Genomic DNA, 23,687 nt, shown 5'->3' with positions numbered 1-23,687 from the left:
TGGGTTTTTGGTGAGATGGTGATGACTTTGTATGAATGCTAGGTGATGTTGATGGTGGAGGATGTAGTGCCAGATAATGTTGATTGCGCGAGGAGGCAATAATGATTCTAATGGCTTCTACCTTCCTAACTTTCTCAGAATGAAATTCGACTACCCAACTACTTGCTATTCTACTCCTACTCCTTCAACTACTCACTATTCTACTCCTACTCCTATGGATGGAAAGGTTAGCAAATGGACGGGGATCGAATCTAATGAAGGCTAACCAGTGGCCCCACCTCCATAGATGCAATGATTCAAAGGAAAATGAACTAGTTTACCATACAAGGCTTCCCAACTAGCCGCTAGGATGCTAGTGGTCTAGTATTGATCCCTATCGAACATTTGCCAACATCACCATACAATTAGCCATCTACTTCTACTCTAGCAACATGAAATAAAATCCTACTTTAATTTGAGAGATGAGAAGAAACATGCAATACACCAAAATGATCATTTATATCCACTATGCAAGTCACAACAATGAATAGAGAACAATTTTGATAGTATCTTGGCAACAATTCTCCAACTTAACTCTCTCACAAATGAGAGCAAAATGGCCTTATATAGAGGCCAAAATACAATGGACGATAGAGATCAAAACGAGATCAATGATCCATATTGAATCCTAGAAACCCTAATTAGGGTTGCCACCCTATTGGCCAATGAGAAGCTGCCACCTCGTTAATGGACTAATGAAAAAAGTGCAAAAAGTGACAACCGATAAGAAGACACCAAAATGGTGGCCATCAGAAATACACACTTGTCCTATTCTAGAAGAAAGAGAAATTGTCACTTGGGCTTACATCAAATGATTTTTTTAATATAACTCTTCCCATTTCTTTCATTTTCTTAGCTAAGGCAATAAAGTTAGTAGTGTGTGCTTTATCTTGAGCTCTGCCGATTTCATCATGCTGTTTGCTGCTTGTAGTGTCTTCTCATGATCCTTCTCATACTCTTTTGCGAATCCAACAAAAGCATTGAGGGAGGAAAGGGTGTTCAAATGTCTCTTCTTGATAGTAACCTTTCCTAGCTCATCCAATCTCGATCCAAGCTTTGCTTCATTGATGTCCTCTTCTCTGATATCTTCAAAATCAAGTGCTGCTTTGATGTCGCTCATCATGGTTGTAATGGAAGTATCGACGCCTGGGCTGTGATGTGCAACCGCCTTCTGTATATCTTCTTTGAGAAGAAAGTTGTTTTGGGCATCATAGCCTCTTTGTCTTTCTTAGTGTTTGTCCCCTTAAGATTCTTGCTTGTACTAACATCCTCCATCTCGTCGCCTTATTACGGGATGGTAAAGTGGTGGACAATTAGACTAGTGAAACCAAGAGAGGCAATCCTTAGACTAGAATGAAAGAAGGAAGTCAGTTAATGACCCCTTTCAACTCTAAATGATTTGAAGTTACCTTTAGCTGCATCTTGTCTACTGTATCGACATTGATATCAGTTATTCGCCTCATTTTCGAGAAGAAATTTGTTTTGGATATCATATCCTCTTTGTCTTTCTTAGTGTTTGTTCCCTTAGAGTTCTTGTTTGCACTAACATCTACCAACTCGTCGCCCTATTATGGGATGGTAAAGTGGTGGACAATGAATGCAAGAAGAACCAAGGGAGACAATCCTTAGACTAAAATGAAAGAAGTCAGCTTAAGGACCCCTTTCAACTCTAAATGATTTGAAGTCATCTCCACCAATAGCCAATCTTTCTTTTGGAATTTAGGATCAGACTTGAGAATTTTTTATCCTCTTGCAAATCAGAATTTCAAACTCTTGAAACTTGAAAAAATTGCCAAACATAGAAGAAGTTTTAGATCTGCCCCTTAGAAAATTCACCAAACATGGAAAGTCTGCCCAAGCATGGAAAAATCACCAAAAATAATGCCAATCCGCCCTATCAAAAATCGCCCAACGAGGAAGAAAAACTGCCCTTGCAAGAAAAAAAATTGCCCAAGGTCTGAAAATCTGCTCCCTTTGAAAATTTGCCAAGCAAGAGAAGAAAGCATGCTCCAAAAAAAAAAAATTGCCAAGCAAGAGAAGGCTGTCACTCCTCCAAGCTGGCCGACTGGGACCCTGGGAGCAAAATAAATTAATTAGAACATAAGGCATGGCCCCCAATTAAATGTTTAGCCCAAAATTAGCTTTGCCAAGATGAAATTTACCTTTTCTAAATTGCCAATTAGTTCCAAATTGCAAAAATAAATTAAATAATGCCTTGGAGATGTTAAATATTCCCATTTAATGAGGATTTAGTAATTAATATATCATTAAAACCGGAATTTGGCTAACCAAAAGCCAGTTTTCAATATTAAATTACCAATTTCATTAAAGGCTTAAATTTTTTTTTTTCAAGGCAATTTTAATCCATTAAAGCCAATTTTTTGCAATTTAATTCAAATCGATTTTGCTAAGCAATTTTAATTTTTTAACACATAAATTATTTCTCTAAAGTCTAAAATCGATTTTACAATTTGATTCCACCATCACAAAAATTATTTTTTTTTCTTCACCAAAAATTTAAGATTTTCCAAAAGACCAAATTTAGCAAAAATTTCACTTTTTGAAAATTATTTAAATTTATACAGTGATATCCAAATTTTCAAAAGAAATCGATTAAGTACAAATTTACAATTTTATCCTGCCAAGCGATGCCTTTTTGAAATTTTGTCCGGCCTAAGGATGAAATTGGTCATTTTGGAAAATCAAGTTCGAACTGGGTGAAAATAAGCTAAACCTCTCACCACTGGCTTGAAGGTGTCCAAGGCTTAAAAAACTAAAAAAATAAATCAAAATTGTTGGACAATCCAAAAATTTGCCAAAGTGAAAAAAAGAAGGGGGTCCCCAAAGTTTTGGGGCAATGGTGTGAGAACCTCACAACACCTGGTCGTATTGTTGCCCGAGCATCTATGGCCATCCTGCTAGAGAAAAGTGGCCCTTTTTTATTATTGAACTTGTCGAGCTCAATAATTGCAGCAACGCTATCCTCATCACTACTCAACCTCTGGATTACTGTATATAATCTGGTGAGAACCTCCTCATCTGCCTTGAAGTCAGGACGAAAACTAAATGCCGGATTCAAAAAGTAAGTTGCTGCATGGATGGGTCTGTCGAGCTGATTCTGCCATCTCCTATTAATGATATCCTAAATAGGGGCATACTTCTCCTGCATTCCTGCATACTGGGCTCTAATGGCCTCCTTGTCCCTATCCATGACCTCATATATGTAGCCTATAGAGGGCTTCTCCCCATCAACAGTTCGTAGGAGAGATACAAGGGGCTTAGTGACTTACATATAAAGTAAAACAAAAATTTGAGTCAAAACTTAAATATAGAATAATATAACTTAAGGTAAAACTAAATCATTAAACAATTAGCATATTAAACTGTAAAATACTAAATGTTAAATTACAATAAATTTACCTTAAGGATTTCTCTAGCAGGTTTCTAAAAACCATCATCATCAAATATGCAATCCACCACATCTATCCCTGCAGTGGTTGCAGCATAGGAAGATGAAATCCACTCCTGCCTAACAAACATGCTCCTCAAATCATCCCTTGATGTCAACAAGGACTGCAGGGTGATGAAATTCGAGGCAAGTCTCGTGATCCTTGGACGAGCTAACTCTTTGCCTCCTGTGTACTTTCTCATTGTGCTAAGGACAAATGAATTATTATAAATAAACTTGCATATGTTTTTTGCCCTTTCCACACATGACTTGACCCACTCAAGTTTGCCAATTTCCTCCAACACGAGGTCAATGCAGTGTGCCGCATAAGGGGACCAAAATATGGTGGGGTGCCTTTCCATCAAAAGTTTACCTACAACAATTTTAAGTTAATTAGAAATTCAAATTTCAAAAATGTTAGAACTTAGGAAACTTAGAAATTTTAAGTTAGAATTAGAAAAAGTTCAAAATTCAAATAAATTTATTTTCAAAACTTGAAAAGTTAAAAGTTTACCTGCAGCAACATAACTTGCTACATTATCCGTCACCACTTGCACCACATGTTGTTCCCCCACCTCTGCTATGACTTCCTCAATAACCTCACATAAGTATGTGGTGTTTTTTACATGAGCGGAAGCATCAATGGATATGAGGAAACATGGTATATCCTACAAGTAATAAAACAACGAATTATAATGTTAAATGGATCATCAACAAATTAGTAATCAACAAATCAAAATTTGAAATAGTCAATCACAATTCAAAATTATGTATGTAGGAAAGTAGAATGATCAATCAACTCCATAGGGTACAAGAAAATTAAGGAGTGTTCTTCCCCTCCTATATGTCCAACCATCAGTCATGATGGTGCAACCCTTTTCGATCCACTCCTTTCGGTTCTATAATGTCCCCTTTTTAGCATTCATAGCATGATGTTGTCGTTAGCCTATTTCCCCACGGTCCCGTAGGCTAACCAGGACATTAAAGGGGCTTAGAGGCCATTTGGCCTAGATAGTTTCAGTTGCAAGTCTTTCTAAGGGGTTTTGAGGCAACTTTGGGCATACTTACTATTTATAGTAAGTCATCTTGGGCATGGGTGGACATCCAGTGGCAGCGGTATGTCGATGGTAATTGTTTAAAATCGACAAGAAGACTTGTTTATCATTGATAAGATTTGTTTTGCATTGATAAAGCTATTTTATAAAGTTAAATTTAAATATTTAACTTTATTAATGCATACACTATAGTTTGTGGGAAATATTAAAATTAAAAGAGTCCCCTTTATTTTATAACACATTGGAGACATAAGTTACATAAAGGGAGTTATGTTTTATCCCACATTAAGAAAACGAAGGATTGAGCTCTTGTGAGAACACTATAAAAGAAATGGAAGAGCTTCTTTTAAGCAGGCTTGGAAATATCAAAGAAATTGAAATTTTTTTTGGAGATTATGTCTCAATAGTTTGGAGAACGAAATCCCTTCAAGCTGGAAATCTTGACGCCATTGAAAGATATGGTCTTGAGATTCAACATAGTAGTAGTCCGAAAAAGTGGAACCAAAAAAGCAGGCTGAAAAAAGCGGGTACGAAAAAGCTGTCCAAAAAAAGCGGAACCGAAAAAGCAGGCTGAAAAAGCGGGTACGAAAAAGTAGGCCGAAAAAGCAGTTCGAAAAAAGCAAAGCAGAAGGGGCAGCATAGAAAGAAATTATTACAGCCATCTACAACTAGGTTATTTTGTTAGTATTGTTTTTTAGGGTGTTAAAAGCTTTCAGCTGTAAGTGTGCATTATACCAACATTATCATTTTGTAATCCATGTAAATGCCAAAGTCTTGGCCATATTTCATGAGCATTGTAATTTTCATTGCAATTAAGAAGATAATAGTTGCTGGTGTCATTCAAACAATTTAATATCATTATTTATCAGCTAGTTAGTTTGCATACCAACTGTTTGTAAAAATGCCAGTTGGCTGTAGGTGTTCATTTCTCATGCTTAGATCATATATATGCACTGAATATTGTCAAAATTAGTAGCACACTCATGTTAGGTCATTGTGTAGTCCATTGTAGTCTTCTAGCACAAGATTCTCATTGATGCAAATTGAAGAAAAAGTCATTTGAAGCTAGCTGAAATACTATATCAGTCATACATCCCTTGCATGTGAATTGTTTGATGAAATTCCTTGAGCTTTCATCAACATTTTTTGAGGGCAGATTTGAGGAGGGTTATTACAGTGGTATCAAAGCTTGCTTGCAAAGTGTTTGACGAAATGTCAAACAACTGAAGTATAAAGATTTTTGGTGTTTGAAGAAGTTATAACCTGTTGGGGTCATTACAGTGGTATCAGAGCGGTTTCCTGCCATCCTGTGGAGGTCTTATTGGGAATTTAGATTAGCCAGATAGAGAGAAAAATGTTTGACAAAATGAATGCCGATCCAGATCAGGGAAAGAAAAGATTCGTACAGTTATTAGACACCTTAGCACAGGGACAACGATTAGCAGAGCAGAGAGCACAGGAACAGAGTCAGAGATTGGAGCTTATGATGCAGATGATGGCTCGTCAAATGGGGTTGAATGGTAATGTGGGTGGAGGAAATAATTAGAATGGTAATAACCAGAGTGGTAATAATCAAGATGGGACACATAATGGATGTGAACAAGTTGGGAACAATTTCGGTCATGCACCCCAGCAAACTAGGACAGTGAGTTCGAGACCCATTATTCTCACATTTCCTCTTAGAGCTCCAGAGCAGCCCGTACCAGAGCCCCAGATCATTGATATACAGGACCAACTGAGGAGAGATTGGGAAGCTGGAGGTCCAAATTTTATTGCTGCAATCACCTTTAGGGAGTATATAGATGTGCGGATGAAGCATATGCCATGTGGACATGACAGGAACCAGACCTATGAGCTACGAAAGAAAGTAGGGAAACTTCAGTTACTATATTATGATGGCTCGAGGAAGTCTACAGCAAGAGCTTGGGTTCAAAAGCTTGACACATACTTACAATTGAACCTTATGCCTTAGGAAGAAGCTATTAAGTATGCAACAATTCACCCGGATGGGTTAGCACACAAGTGGTGGCATCATGGTATGGTCACTATGGGTCATGCACACATTACCTCATATGTGGAGTTTATGGAGAGATTGATTGAACGCTTTGATAGGCCTAAGGATCATACTTTCCCTATGATAGGCAGAAACTTGTATGATGAGTTTAACAGACATGCAGATTCGATACAGGGAGACTTCAGCACATCTTCAGGTAATGGTTTATCTGCATCATCTTCACAGGCAGAAGGGGTTTCAGATGTTGTGCAAGTTGAGCCAGTTGCATCAGAAGGTGATATCATAGGCACACCGGATTGCATGATTGACACAGATAGTGATTCCAGTACAGTTGGGCTGGATGAAGTTATAGCAGTTGAGGATACTGTCATGTTTGAGGATAGTACATTTGATCAGAAAGTGAGCATTCAGGACTTTGCAGAAAATGAGTATCAAGCACAGTTGGATGCTTCTTCACATGAGATAGAGGCTAGTAGCTCTTCACTTGGTTTGGCAAGCCAGCTGAAGACAAGGGACAAGGATATTGTCACGGCTTTATCTGATCATGACAGGATACATGGATTGATTGAGAATCACATTTGGATGATTCAACTGCAGGAGAGACAGAAAGGAGTCACAACAGGTTCTTCTTGTGACGACTTACAACAGATCAAGGAAGATGCAGTGAAGGAGGAGAAGGAGGTTGACCGGCTTTTTCATGAGCTGGAGGATACTCAAAATTCCTTGGTGTGTACTCGGTTGGCTCTCCAGGATTCTGAGAGACACGTGGACAAGCTTTGTCTTGAGGTGAGTTCAGTTCGGAAGTTAGCGCGTATAGCAGAGACTCAGTTTTCTTTTACAGTTGGGTCACATGATGATGATATGAGTATGTCTAGCATTCACACTCCGGATTCAAAGATTGTAGACAGGTGCGTGAAGTCAGTTGGTATTGTTCACATTACTTAGGTGAGAAGTTTACTTGAATTGCCAGCTGGTTTCCATTCATGGATTAGATGTTGGGATCCTTATCTTAGTACTTGGGATCGTTTTGACCAAAGATATCTATCATTCGTTGGTAGTAGTATCTATTGCATCATCATGGACTTGATTAGTAGTTTGCAAGGTGTAGTTCTCATCCATGCCAACAACTTGTTTGATGCTGGAATTAGTTTTTACACACTTGCGTTGGGCATTGTTTATATATCTAGTCGACCATTCTTGTTGGAATGGGTTGATGATCTCTCAGTTATGACAGAGTTTACAGAAGAGTCCCAGGATCTGAGTATTATAGATGATAGCTATTCCGAGGTTACTCCTTTGGATAGTGTACCAGGGATAGAGTATAGGAGTTCGACCAGTCGGCACAATCATGTGTCTAGTCAGCTGAGAGTTGGCGAGCGAGACATTTCTATCGCTTGCGAGCATTTTGATGCTGCTCGTCAGTTGTTAGCAGTTTATGGATGGGGTTCTCCTACTAGTGATGAGCAGGGAGGCAATTATCTTTCCTTGATAGAGATCCACTCTTTATGGGAGGCTATCCGGATCCTGAGACAAAATTATATGCAGTTGGTAGCCGACAGAGATTATCTTATGGAGTGGGGGAGTACAACATATGATGCATTATTGGCCAAGGAAGATGAGGTGAGTGAGCTTACTTAGCAGCTCGAGGTGACTTCTGAGATTCTTGAGAGTACACAGTTGGCTTTCAAGGAGTCACAGTTTCATTTGCCTAAGGTGACCATGGAGTTAGAGCGACTTCAGTCTTTACCAGATTCTGTACAATCATAGACCGTGGTGTCTGGTGATCCGTGGATGTCCATGGTTGAGGTTGATAGAGGTAGTGGAGATGAGGATATATCTGTCCACGACACTACTATTGGAATATTTGGTCCATTTTCACTGGAGGCAGGTTCAACTGAGTTGGGCGCTGCAGTTGAGCATTGTGATATGTTTGACTTGGAGGGCACAGAGACTAGTGATGTTGTTGATTCTGCACTCTTGGCTATATCATCCTCTGACTTAGCTGATGATCAGTCACAGTTGGTCATATCACGTCTGCAGGATGAGTCTTTGACTGAGATTGGTTCTTTTTACCAGCATTATACTAAAGGATATGTTCATCGGTTTGCTTTTGATCCATGTGTTGAGGAGTTGATGGCAGATAGGTTTGGACTGGGCTCTCATTTTTGCTATCTACCATGTAATGACTATTCACCATCAATAATGCATGGGTGTTATGGTTATGAGACAGTGGTCGGTAATCTGCAGAGTTGTGTTAACTGCAGCAGATGTACAGTGTGTGGATTCTTTGTATTTAGTGCAATTTCATGTGGGAGTGGTCACTATTGTAGTAGAGTTGGAGTGTGCATTCCACATAACACGGTGGGTTGTGTGGATGGTGTTTATTATGTTGACAGTTTGGGTGATCTACTCTACTTGGGGTCTAATATTTTGAGAGTTTGTGCCTCGTGGGTTCCTGACTGTGGCAGTAGTGGATTTGGAGTTCAGTTGCACCGTGATTCACGATTCATTTATGGATTCCTCTTGGTTAATTTTCACAGGTTGTTGCAGGAGCCTATGTTGACTGACAAAAATATAGTTCATGACTATATTTGGGATCCAGGTGGATTGATTGGGTTGTTGTTCGGCCATTGCTTGGGGACAAGCAATTTTGGGAAGGGCGGACTGTAATGTCCCCTTTTTAGCATTCATAGCATGATGTTGTCGTTAGCCTATTTCCCCACGGTCCCGTAGGCTAACCAGGATATTAAAGGGGCTTAGAGGCCATTTGGCCTAGATAGTTTCAGTTGCAGGTCTTTCTAAGGGGTTTTGAGGCAACTTTGGGCATACTTACTATTTATAGTAAGTCATCTTGGGCATGGGTGGACATCCAGTGGCAGCGGTATGTCGATGGTAATTGTTTAAAATCGGCAAGAAGACTTGTTTATCATTGATAAGATTTGTTTTGCATTGATAAAGCTATTTTATAAAGTTAAATTTAAATATTCAACTTTATTAATGCATACACTGTAGTTTGTGGGAAATATTAAAATTAAAAGAGTCCCCTTTATTTTATAACACATTGGAGACATAAGTTACATAAAAGGAGTTATGTTTTATCCCACATTGAGAAAACGAAGGATGGAGTTCTTGTGAGAACACTATAAAAGAAATGGAAGAGCTTCTTTTAAGCAGGCTTGGAAATATCAAAGAAATTGAGAAATTTTCTGGAGATTATGTCTCAATAGTTTGGAGGACGAAATCCCTTCAAGCTGAAAATCTTGACGCCATTGAAAGATATGGTCTTGAGATTCAACATAGTAGCAGTCCGAAAAAGCGGAACCAAAAAAGCAGGCTGAAAAAAGCGGGTACGAAAAAGCTGTCCGAAAAAAGTGGAACTGAAAAAGCAGGCTGAAAAAGCGGGTACGAAAAAGCAGGCCGAAAAAGCAGTTCGAAAAAAGCAAAGCAGAAGGGGCAGCATAGAAAGAAATTATTATAGCCACCTACAACCAGGTTCTTTTGTTAGTATTGTTTTTTAGGGTGTTAAAAGCTTTCAGCTGTAAGTGTGCATTATACTAGCATTATCATTTTGTAATCCATGTAAATGCCAAAGTCTTGGCCATATTTCATGAGCATTGTAATTTTCATTGCAATTAAGAAGATAATAGTTGCTGGTGTCATTTAAGCAATTTAATATCATTATTTATCAGCTAGTTAGTTTGCATACCAACTGTTTGTAAAAATGCCAGTTGGCTGTAGGTGTTCATTTCTCATGCTTAGATCATATATATGCACTGAATATTTTCAAAATTAGTAGCACACTCATGTTAGGTCATTGTGTAGTCCATTGTAGTCTTCTAGCACAAGATTCTCATTGATGCAAATTGAAGAAAAAGTCATTTGAAGCTAGCTGAAATACTATATCAGTCATACGTCCCTTGCATGTGAATTGTTTGATGAAATTCTTCGAGCTTTCATCAGCATTTTTTGAGGGCAGATTATAGGAGGGTTATTACAGTGGTATCAGAGCTTGCTTGCAAAGTGTTTGACGAAATGTCAAACAATTGAAGTATAAAGATTTTTGGTGTTTGAAGAAGTTATAACCTGTTGGGGTTATTACAGGTTCTCCTCAAGCTCAACCCTTATATCCTCTACCATTTCATCCAAGAGGTATCCACTCAACTCAGCCTCAGTTGGGGCTTTAAACCCCGGACCACAAATAGCAACTGCATCTATCATGTTCTGCCAATAAGGAGCCCTGTCACAAATAGATAATGATAATGATTAGAAATTTAGATGTCAAAAACTCAAATCATAAAACAAGTAGATATAATTAAAGTTTTACTTTTACTTTTAAGTTTAACTTTAAAGAAAACAAAGAAAAAAAATCAATTACCTGGCTGCAATAAATGGAATGTTGCAAAATTACCAAAATTTGCAAATCTCTTTTCTGGTAGCATCATGAATCTCCTTGTTCAAACCCATGCCCTCAAGTGTGGGTTGGGAGCCAGGAGTAGTGCGGGGCACAAATTAACTATCCATTATGTTTTTCCACACTCTAGGCCACAATAGGTTGGTGTTGAACTCTGTCTCAGTATAAGACCGGCTGCCACAAGCACTCGCATGAGAATTAGAACTAGGACTAAAAGGAGGCCTGGAAGAACCCTCTCCAACACAACCTATGGATGCGGAAGCTGATGTAGTTGCAGATGCAGGAACATGGGAGCCAATACCTCTTAACCCTTCAAGTTGCATTTTCTTATTCAATTTGTCTTGTTCAATTTTTTCTAATGCCACTAAACAAGTGCATTTTGCCTCAGCAGTTTGTTAAGTGCAAATTATGACATCATGTACAGGTATAGCAGCAATGTGGTATTTCAATCTATAAATCCCTCTAGAATTTATTTTTTATTTACAAAATATACATTTTGTTTGAAATTTGGTTTTTCTAGGAAACTCTTCGTTAGATTTCCAACATTCATCTTTTTTACCCATTGTGGAAAATGAAAGCAAAGGGCTGCTGCAATAAAAAAATTCATGTAAAATATCAAAGTTTGAAACTAATAAACAAAAGCTACAAAACAACAAGCCCTAGTTTGCAATATAGTAAAAATAAAAAACATTCAAGATTTGCAAATGAAAACTAAAAACTTTTTAAAAAAAATGCATAATACACTAACATGCAAAAAAAACACCAGCACTTATCTCTTGAAAATGAGTTGAGGAGTGTTGATATTGACTCCTTAATGCTCCCAATGTAATTTATGGGCTCCTCAGATGGACTTTTGATCTCTTTGGTGCTCTTCCTTGTTGTCGGTTGTAAACTTATGATTTTTCTTTTCTCTTCTTCTCTCTCACTCTTCCTCTCTTCTACTCCTGCTTAACAATTAGAAGGCCCTTTAGGGTTATAAAAAAGAGGAAAGGCAAAAAAGAAATGAAATAAAACATGTGTTTTTTAAAAACCTTTCAATACAAATTTCTAGCTGCCGCGGGCGATTCACGTGGGCGATTCATGTGATTCATGCCATTAAAAAAAAACCAGCATTGATAAATCTTCTTGCGATTCATGCGATTTTGGCGATTTTATGGTGATTTTCGGAACTATGCTCTTAAATACAAGGAATGAATATTTATTGTATCCACAATGGTACATGTGCTTCACCCAAATCTGCTTGTACTTGTGTGATGTATCTTTTATTCTCCGTAGTTTTTTTGCCTTGAATGATCTATATCTCCTTCACTAAAAGATGTTAATATTTGAATGAAATCTCTTTCTAATTCTTAGAGGAACACATTCATACTATTCTTCATATCCTTCTTTTATACCTTCTCATGTCTCTTGAAAGGGGTGTGATTTCTTTGCAAGGAGACAACCTCTCCAAAGGTGGTGAGTATATTAAAAGATGACACCATGTTTTTGAAAATATTTTTTTTCATTATTTTCTTGGGTGCTAGACATGGGTCTTCACACATTTTAATTAGCAATTTAATTTTATCCTACAAATTTTAGGGTGCCCAAGAAAGGGTTGGCCAGGAGACTAGTCTAATGATAATTTGATGAATGTTCTTCATGAAAACTCAGATTCAGCCATCATTAATACAAATGAAATCAATTCCATTTCATTACTGCAATTGTTAAGATAAAGTTGGCTCATTATAAATTCTCATTTTTCAAATTGTTTGGGTACTACAATAGTGGAGATAAAGTCTTCCCTTTAATAGCTAGCAGTGGACTTTTCCCTTTCAATCCTCATTAGAAAATTGTCAAGACTTTGATATATGATTGCCTTGGCATCAACTTTGACATTGATAGTAATTAATTCCAATAGACATTTTGTACACTTTTGTGGTGTTGTTTGTTCAAAAGGGGAGAAATGTTGTTCAACATTTGACATCTATCGTCGAGCATCTACTAACACTATAAAAATCATCTTGAGGAGATGCTGCATGGTTTCTTGTCTTCTATCAATTTTTTATTTTTTATTATTTTTGCGGGGTGGGGTTTGGGGGGGTTGGAAGCATATCTCCGCACAGAGTTCATTTATTCTTACTTTATGAGGGGTTACATGACCCGTTCTTTCTCTTAGATGGGTAAAATATAATTCTAGACTCTTGTAATGTCCTCTACCTCTACGAGGAGCTTGGCAATTCCCAATGATTAGCATACATCACTAGGTGTTTAAATTGGACTGAATTAAAACAACGAATAATTCATAATACATCTAGGAGTTAACATACTTAAGCCCCAACTCCTTACTTCTCTCCTAAAATCGACCCTAAGGAAGATGGGGATGTACTTGTAGGGTTCTAGACACCAATCTACAGTTAGGGTCCCTCAAGGCTTCAGGATTTTGTCCATATGCCATCTTGGGATTCACCTACCTTTTGAGGATTTACTCTTGACTCTCCCTACGCAATACCAACCGATCTTCATAAGGGCTATAGTGAGTGATTAAGGATAGGCTATGAGTATGCTAATATCTCATATATTAGAAATAAAATATATCTGATAGCTCTGATTTCACCATTACTAACATATATAAATGCTACAATATGTATGTATGTATGACTACTTCCCTAGTCCTAACAGAGGATGGTGGAATTATTGTACTAGGGTGCTTGGAAGCCAATTTAAAATAAGTCTCCCTCAAGGCTTTAGGACCCCATCCATATCCTATCTTAGAATTTACCCACCCTATGAGGATTTATGACACTTCACTCTACACAAGCCTCGTGTCTTTATGAAGGCATTAGCAGAAGACTAACGGCTAAGCCATTAATTATGTTTGTCTTTCATGCATAACAAATGTATATATGCATATAAGTTAAATTAAGCAAAACTGTCATATAAATCTATATTCCACTATTATGCATATATTCCAAGATCATAATGTGGGTATCTATATCTTTTGTGTATTTCATTTCTTATATAGTTCCCTCAGTCCTCTTTTTCAAATGAACCTTTTACCCTTTATATCTCTGAATGTGAGAGAAAGGTCACACCTTTTCATCATAAATGCACTTTGGTAAGAGACAGAAGCTTGAAGGGGTGCAACCTTTTATAATTTGTAACCTTTGAAAGGGACACAACCTTTCACAATCAGATTTGCACTTTTCATCTAAATCAGTTTTGTACTTCTGATTCCTCCACTTCTGATTTCAGAACAAACACTTAGTCACTTTCTATTTCCTTTATCGGTTTTGGATCCCCATTTCAAATGAATCCTTGTCTCTTTTATATCTTCCCACATGACGGAGAGGTTATATCATTTCATCATGTTTTCCTTTTGGCAAGAGTCACAACCCCTTATAATTACAACCTCGAACAGTCACAACCTTTCATTATTATACCTTTTTGAAGAGTCATGGCGCTTTTTAATCATAACCCTTTAAGAGTTACAACCCTTTATCATTGCTTCCTTTTGAAAGTCACTTATTTTCTTATCTTTCCTTTCTCATTCCATTAATTCTTTAACTTCTACGAACTCCTCTTCTTCCTTCCTCCATATCTATTCAAATGAATACTCCTTCCTTTTATATCTTATTTTGAGGGAGTCACAACTCTTCATTACATCTGTTGACCTTTCATTAAATTTAGTTTAATTGATAATTATATTATATTTTATTATGATTTATATTTTCACTTTATGGATTCATTCTGAGAACTGACATGTTTTTACTCATTTCTTCCTACTTCAGGTTTTGAGGAAGCAAGGAATGTGTGTTGCTCGTCGATCTCAAAATGAACAGATTATTCCAGAAATTGACTTTTATATAGTTGATACAGTAGGTGTGTAACGTATGCTGTTATTGGTCTTATCTAGTTGAACTTATTTTCTGTTAGAGTTTAATTGGGTAGAATGAGAAATTGTTAAAATTTTCTTGATCCTGGGCAAACTTATGCTATAAAAATTAGCCATGTTTACCTGCATTTATTTCTGCTAAAAATGGAACTGCCAACAATGTTCTTTGTCTTGAGATATAAGTCTTGATAAAGTTAGTGTTTCATTTTATGAGGAATGCATGTACTTAGTGCTGCTACCATTTAAATAACTAGGAATTGTATTTCTGAATATCCAAAACACATAAGGCTGAAGACTATGGATAACAGATTGGTGTACAGAGAAATGAGTGGACTACATTCTTTAAAAGGTCATGTTTAATGAACATATGCTCTTTTGTTACCTTTCAAGAAAATATGAATCATATATGTAAACACAATAGAGAAGGCTGCAGTATGGAATGCAAGGAAAATCATATGGCCAATAATTCTTCTGATTTGATTGGAAGAGATTTGCCAGTTAAGTGTCATGTCCACTTTTTTTAATCATACTATCATGAATCAAAATGCCTTGTACCAGGGTCCTGTATGGGCTGGGAAGTTTTTGTCTACTCTCCTTGCCCTCCCTTTGTGTCATTATGGGTTGCCCAAATTTCTATGCCTTCGGGCAAGTTAAGTATTCTAAGTGTCTACAATCAAAGAGTTAGAGCTCACCATCCTAGCATATTTAATAGCCATTCCCCACCTTCATCTTCATCCTTTTTGGGCTATTAGAGTTCACCATCCTATCATCCTTTCCTTTCCCTTTATGATGGGGGGTCTAAGTTTTTCATCCCCAAGTACCCTTTTCATGTCTACATGTTGTAGTGCTTATTATTGATTTGTGGCTCTATTTGGGGTACCATTTTTCTTGTGGAATTAATCAATTGTAGGACATACTTCCATGCCTATGTATTCTAGGAGTATACTACCCTAGTTGCTAGTGACATGATAATTATAGTTTGTGGCTGTAGACCTTCTTGGCATTAATATTGAGGATTGTTGTAAGTTCAAGTATTTTCTTTCATATCTTCTTAGCACCTCTTTGTGCACATGGATATGGATGTTGACTCAATTTACTATGATTTTTGCGATACAAGGTAGGTTCAAGGGGCATTATCTGATGCAGAGCTTGCAGCCAAAAGCACCTATTCACTCTCCAAATCCCAAACAGCACTTCAACCTTCATTAATGGTTGCAGACTGATCAAAAACGCTTCTAACAAAAGTATCCTCTACCTTGCAAGTGGACTCCACTCTTCAAGCCTAACCCTCAAACCTAGGGTTCTTGACCAACTTAGATCAACCACAACTCTTAGGGACTCCCTTTCTCCAATAGGCCTAAAAGGAAAACTCTTCCTAGATGGATTTATAACTCAACTCTCCTAATAGAAAAGACTTATATGGACCTAATCCATCAAGACTCTCCCAACTTTGGAGTTCTCAAACACCCAACAAGTGATTTACACAAATGTTACCAGCATTCCTAATAGGTCTAATTCTTGCTTTCTCAGTCAAACTCCCAAACTTCCCAAAGGACCAAACTATCTTCTCACCTTTTTGGACACCCTTTAACCTCTTCTTAAAGATTCCAAGAGATCAGACTCTGACTCTGCTCCAGCACAAACTAACACTCACATTGAGTCACAGACCTAATTGGCCAGATTAGGCTGGGTTAATAAAGGAAGTGTAAGCAAATGGGTTCACAGACCTAACTCCACCCCTTGGAACTCTTCTCCTCATCCAAACAATCCTCCTACACCCTTCACCTGGGTCAAATCAATTGATTTGGGAGCCTGAACCTTCCTTCTTCTTCAAATCTAGACTAGACATATGGCAATTTTCAGTCTAGGGCTTGCTGGTAAAAATAGGAAACCTGCACCTACAGCTCTGAGTCTCTGCCATCATGGAGTACCCTCTCCTAACTTGCATTCCCCCAAGGGGCATTGAAATCCCACGGTGGAATTGCAAGTTAGGAGGACATCTTTGAGAAACCCTCAGATTTAGGGCAAATCAGACCAACTCCTACAAAAACTGGTATAACTTTTTCTGCAGGTTAGATAAAGACTTCAAACAAAATGCAATAGAACACTGACTCACTCCTCTATCCAACCATGCCAAACTTTCACTCCCACCAATCCGTACAGGCTGTACAGAAATGAAAAAACAGAGAAAATGACAGAAATTCTGAGTTTTTATTTGTGCTTTCTGTTCACCCGTCCATACAATGGGTTTCTCCTCATGTGGAAACCTTAAATAGATGTTTGCCAACGGTCACAACCACTTTTTGAATGGTTATGAAGACTGTACAACCTCCTTGCAGTTTAACAACATTTTTTGCAAAATTTGCTGTTTAGCAACTTTTTTGCATTTTTTTGCAATTTTTGATCTTTTGACAATTTTTGTCCTAATTACCCACCTAGGCTTCAAAATCATATCAAATGATTACTAGGACACCTAGAACTACTTAGGAAACAACAAATTCCTTATCCCCTCCTAAAACAACTTAAATTGACTAAATTTGACCTTTGGTTAAAATGGCATCCTGGTTTATAATGATACCAAGGATCCATTTGACCTTACATTTGGTCTTGACTATAAAAGTCCTTCTAGACTCCATCACCTAACCTATTATCGTGCAATTTACCATTAAGAACAAATTAACACCTTCAAAACCACACAAAACTCCACGTTGCACAACATTTACTTCATTTTTTTAGATTAAAAAAAAAAGTTCGTAAAGCCCAAAAATAGAGTTTGCAATGTTTAAACCAATGTATGATGTCAGAATTCTAATTAGATTGTATTCTCCACTTTAGAATTGATTGCCCTACTTGAAGTTGTCATACCAAGATATTCTTCATCCACATCAGCCTCCATACAAGTGGAAAATGTATCCATACATGACTAGAGGACTGTGCAATGTCAATAGTGTGTGCTTGTTGTATGAAAAAATGACTCAAGAATTGTGAAATCTTAAAAGTTTGTGTTGTTTGTTCGGTTAGATGGTGTACTTAGAGGACCGTATGATGTACAAAGCTATTGAACACCACCCTACTTCTACCATACAACATATGGTCCAATGAAAAATTCCCATGCTGATCAGTGATGTTATACAACTTATTGGTGTGTATGGTGTAGGGTGTGAGGCCACATATAGTTTTTGTTCATGTCATACAACTGATTGAAGGGCACAAGAAACATATGGTGTGAAGGCACATACAATTGCTTTGTATAGGATGCATGTTCTCTATCTATTGTGTCTATAAATGATAGCATTGTGGTACGGTAATTATTGCTTGGAGCTTTATTGGTTGCACTAGTTGTATGGTGGGTCGCCTAGGATGCTGCACAAAAGAATACAAGTGCCATACATTGGTGATAGGATGCTTTGACGACATGGGATGAACTTGTGGTGCAGGATGAGCTTCTTGTATTGGATGAAGTTGCCATACATAGATTGATTGTTGTACATGAACTATCATATGAAATGAATTTTTTGTGCAAGATGGACTTGCTGTATAGTTGTACATGTAGTGACCATGGAGAATGGGTTTGTTGTACAAGATGGACTTGTCATACGGTGTCGCTGTAGGATTGCTATATGGGAGGACGTTTTGCCAAAGACCAAGTCTCAAATTTTCGTACAAGATGTGTTGACTCAATCCTTTGCATGGGATGTTCCACCTCAATCCATTTTATCAAATATGTGGTGAATTGAGTAGAATGATGCCACACAAATGCCAAAGTGGTTATGTTCTTTAAGCTTCCTACTACATTGTGCTTGACAAGATAAAGTCTTGCCAATTCTTCTTCATTGCTTCTGCTGCCAAAAACAAACATCAAACATGCCCTCATGGATAGTAGAACTAATAAATTTGCCGAGTGTGAATCAAAGAATGGCCTTTGCATGGTCTTCATTATTTTTCTCTTTCCATTTTCCATCTCCCTACTGTTAGACGTATTGCCCATTACTTTACATGCTTTTATCGATTTCTCTTTAACAAGAGTTGTACCTTCAACACAATTACACATTGAAATTGTCCATTTGCTAGTGAAACTACCCATTTAGGGAAGTTATCTCATCTTCAAAATAGTCTTTTACCTCGAGTAGGTGTTTGTCACTAGTTCCATGGCTTTCCTTCTTTTGTTGATTTCCAGGCTCCAACTCTTCATCTTTAGAATTTGATTTAGAGGATGGCAACTCCTTACTGCGTGGTTCCTCAGATCGATGATGTACTTCCTTGCTTACTCTCAATTGAGTGTGTGTTCCACTTCGAATTGTTCTCTGCCTTCATAGTGATCAACCATCTCTCTCACGGATTGTGTCATATGCCCTCTCCAATGGGATTACAACAAAGTCCAAGAAAAAATATTATGTGCCAATTATTACCTTTTGCACAATCAAAGTCCTCAAATTAATACCATGTTGGTTGGCACCTACCAAGTGGAATGTTGGTTGCCAAAGTGTTGGCTTCTACTCACTCTACAAAGTTTCCTTCGACAATAGATTGATTTCGGAGCCTCCGTAGATGATAGTATTTGTCAACTTTCATACTACTATCTCCATCTCGAAGAAGACAAACTTCCTCTCAATGCCTATCGTCAGTAGCATTGCGTTGTGGATAAACTCTACTGGCTTCTCTGTTAGTTTTCCATGCTTCTAGCCAATTGTGTCATTATTGAGCTTTTTTGGAGTTTGAAAAGGGTTGGATACTTGTATGGGTATAGTGGCATGCAACATGTCTCATGGTAGCTTTCTTTGACATTGATAGTAGTAGAGTACTAGTAGCATCATTGGAAGTTCTTCACTCCTTTTCTATTGCCCATTCAACATTAATATTTGCTTCTTAAAATATTTCCTTCTCCATATGGGGGTCGAAATATACTGCCTTCTTAGTTTGGAGTTTGGTAATCTCTAGTACTTTCTCATCCTGTTCCTTGACATCCAAGATGTTTACTTCCTTGGTTTTGAGCAAGCGTTGTCTTCATGGTTCCTCGAACGACACCACTTGCACAACAAACTCCTGTTGTCTTGCCCGCTTTGACAGTCTCATGTGAGTGACTCCACTCGTTACACCTTTGGCATTGTATGATAGGACGTCCTCTAGAGCAGTATTATATTTGATTCCCTCGTTGATTTCCATAATTTTCTAGCAATAGATTTTGGGATTTTGATGGATTTTTCTCTCCCTATGTCAAAAGTACTTCAATGCTTCTAGTCTTTAAATTATACAAGCATTCATTTATTGAATGACCCATCACCTGGAAGATCTCATAAAAAATCATTTTAGGACAATTACCTTTCATGAGCCCTTCAATTTTGCACTCGGTACAACATAGGTCATTGCTTTCTTAATTGGTTCCTTTCTTGAGCTTTATTTCTTTCATCATTCTCATCATGTCTCACTGTAGGGCTTGAACTATTATTGATTCATCATTGCTATTGGCCTTGGTGGTATTGTCATCATGCATCTTCTCTTCCCTTCGAATGTAGTCTTCTTCTCTCAATGTCTATTGCTCAATTATAGGGATCGACATAGGAGGGTGGAGGCATCACTTTCATCTTTTTGCGTAGGGTTTGAATTAACCCATCAATGAACCACCTCTTCTTCAACTGGTAGATTGGCTGATTCAAGTTGCCCAATAATTCCTTGAGCCTATGATTGTAAGAATGTACTTGTTCTTCCCTTGTTTGGAATTATAAAGTTTGGCGACAATCTCATTGTCATCTTGTAGCACTTTAACTCAACCGAAAACAACCTCACGAGTTTGTCCAAGGGGTTATGGATAAAATATTCAATTCTATGAACCAATCGATGGATATACCTTTTAGCATTGCTAGAAAGTCTCTCAACTAATAGTCCTTGTTGACCTAACCATTTTTTACCCAAATGGTCTTGCACATCTTCTAGTGCCTTATAGGATCTTTTGACCCGTTCCCCAAGAACTTCGACAATTTTCACCGATCCACATTCTAACTTGTTAGAGTAGTCACCATCTTTTCGCTTGCTTGCTTCCTTATGCATGAGACTTGGGTGGATTGTTCCGGCCATTACATTTTGGTGCTTTCCCTATACTCTTGGCCATGCGTGTGTCTTCTACACATCTACCTCTATCGTCCCCAACGCTTTCTGTATTTTCAAGCATTGACTTGTGCATGCAATCCCTTTGTCTTAGGGGTCTTCTTTAAATTCCTCTAATGATGGGATTTTCTAAAATAGATTCTCAATGCCATGTAAAATGTCTATCGGTTCAAGATTGTCTTCTTTGTACTCGTCCTTTGACAATGTCAGTATAGACGACTATCTTACTTGTTGGCAAGGTACTTTGTTAGGGTGTTGTAATTTTTGTTAATTTCTTGTGATGTTCTCTGTTCTTGTTTTGTAATTCTTAAAGATCGCTTGATTACTTGTTCTTGACCAGCTTGTTGCATCTTCTCGCCTTTATTGGGATTCAAGGGCATGAATCACAAAATGCTAACCTAACTCTTTTTTAGGTAATGATGCCAAACATTAAGACTTTAAGTACTATACTTGGTAAATTATAGACATGAATAATAATATAGATGGTCATGCATACCAGATATAGGAGTAAAATATATCTTTACTAGCTCAAGGACTCATTACAGAGAGGACCAGAGATGGTCAACCAAGGGTTACAATTCCTTAGACAATACCATGCTCCTTTCCTTGGCAGTACATAACATATTTCAAGGACCTGATGGTTGCCATGAGGAACACAACCATCAACCAACCGACACTTACAACCCCCTGAGAGTAACAACCAGCCGACAATTAGTACATTGAGGTATAATGAATATTATGAAACGTTACAATAGGCATTGTACACTAACCAATAACACTATTCCAAGGGAAACAAATACTTAAGAACACTACCTCACAAAGATAAGTCATAGCATTAATTAGTGACCTAGCCTAGGTAGTAGCAAATGGATGGAGGGTCAACTAACCTGAGAATATAATAGTTAAAATAGGTTGACTAGGCAAAAAGAAAATAATTATCAATAGTTCTAAAGTAGGACCAATCTTCCTCATACAAGTGCCACCTTAAAATGATTTCAAAATAAAATTAAAACAATGTATTAGAGAAGGGCTGACCTCTTGGAGAGATGCCTCCCTTGGAGGAGGTGCCTCTCTAAGACGCATCAATGATATATAAAGGGGAAGGAATTGAGGAAAAAAAGGAAAGGGTTAAGATCAGACATGAGAAAAGTTAGACCATAAAATAGAATCAACATTAAAGTGTAACATGGACTGATCACAATTTTGATCCATGGTGGAGATTTTAGAGATTGACAAAAACACAAGAATTAGAGTGACTAATGATTGGTCTGAAAATAAATAAAGATTAGTGTTTACTAGTGATTATAGAAGGTTTAATGTCCCTATTTTAGCTCACCTTGGTTTGTAGACAGGATTAGCCTATCAATTGCATTTGTAGGCTAAGTCAAATGGTTAGGGGGTCTTGGTAGAACCAGAGGCTAATTCTGATTTCAGAGGACAAGAGTGTTGGGGATTGCTCCTCATTGCATCAGCTTGGTACACTTACTATTTATAGTAAGTGTTTATTTCAGGAAAGTCAAGATTTCTATATTTAGTGGGATGCTTGAATAGATTGCTAGTAGTGTTGAGTTTTGACACCATTGATTGGAACAATTATTCAAGGACTTACTATTTATAGTAAGTCAATGTTGAGGAGTCACTATATTTGGTAGGGCACTTGGTTTCATGGTCTACACCATGGTTGACTGAAAATTGTAATTGGCTTATGTAATATCCCTTTCCGGATATTTTATTGAAAACCCATGATATAAAAGTGCAAATTTAAAACTGGACAGAAAACCAATTTTCAATACAAATTCTAGAACTTTAACCAATTTGTAACTGTCGTCGGTAGAAATTGTGTATTAGCTGACGGGTCCCTTCGGGCAGGAAATTGTGTATCAGCCGACGGATCCCTTCGGAAAGGTTTTTATGTAACGACATGTATGTAGGCGATGGGTAAATAGTTTGTAGCGGACATAATGTATGTGGCCGACGGACTCCTTCGGGAAAGTTCTTCGGAAAGTATTTATAACCCCTTCGGGAAGCATTGTAATCATATCATTATCATATGAGAAAAACATGATGTACTGTTGGTATATGCGAATAATAATAATAGTTCTGCTGTTTGCTGTTCGGTGCTCGTGTCTATTTCCTGTGTGCGTTGCTTAATTAATCCATACGGTAAACATTTGGTGCCGTTGCCCGATGGATCTGGCACGCAGGCAGGCGGAGATGAATTAAATGCCGAATCAGTTGAACAAAGACAGGAGTAAGCTGAAGAAAAAAGATGACATACGCGTTGCGCAGGAAAAGTTAATTTTGGCTCAGCAGATAGAGCGTCGAAGGAGGTTTCAGAAGATTTCCGACGGAAGCAAGAGCGCGGAAGGATTGTTGAAGGAGACTCGACAACGGCTTGATTTGGTGGAAGAAGCGAGGGAGGAGTTTCTGAACCTACATACGCCACGGGAAGAGAATCCTGACGGAAGCAAATCGACTCGCACGGCTCGGAGTGCCGAAGGAGCACGAGCGTGGAGTGACCTCTTCATCCGAGATATACTTCTGGAACGGACAGCTACGATTGACAAACCCTCTTCTTCACCAAACAGCGCGGAAGTCCAAAACTACGCGGGTGTTGAAAATAGCTCGGAAGCAGAAAACTGCGCGGGTGTTGAAAACAACGCGGAAGCAGAAAACAGCGCGGGTGTTGAAAACAACGCGGAAGCAGAAAACAGCGCGGGTGTGCAGAACAGCGTGGGTGTCCAGAA

At 37.9% G+C, this 23,687-nt stretch overlaps 1 protein-coding gene across 1 annotated transcript in view; it reads left to right on the top strand.

The window, feature by feature from the left end:
- The window catches only part of KDTA (KDO transferase A), a 250,286-nt gene that overhangs the window by 173,440 nt on the left and 53,159 nt on the right, over positions 1-23,687 (top strand). Inside the window, exon 9 of the mRNA XM_089810177.1 lies at positions 14,735-14,825. Coding sequence (XP_089666303.1) covers positions 14,735-14,825 — 91 coding nt within the window. The remainder of the gene's footprint in view (positions 1-14,734; positions 14,826-23,687) is intronic.

Source organism: Cupressus sempervirens, chromosome 11 (assembly GCF_028749045.1).
Source record: "Cupressus sempervirens isolate cs-2001-9-10 chromosome 11, ASM2874904v1, whole genome shotgun sequence".
Lineage (NCBI taxonomy): Eukaryota > Viridiplantae > Streptophyta > Pinopsida > Cupressales > Cupressaceae > Cupressus > Cupressus sempervirens.
Note: the sequence above shows the minus strand (reverse complement) of the source record. Positions and strands in the feature narration are given on the sequence as shown.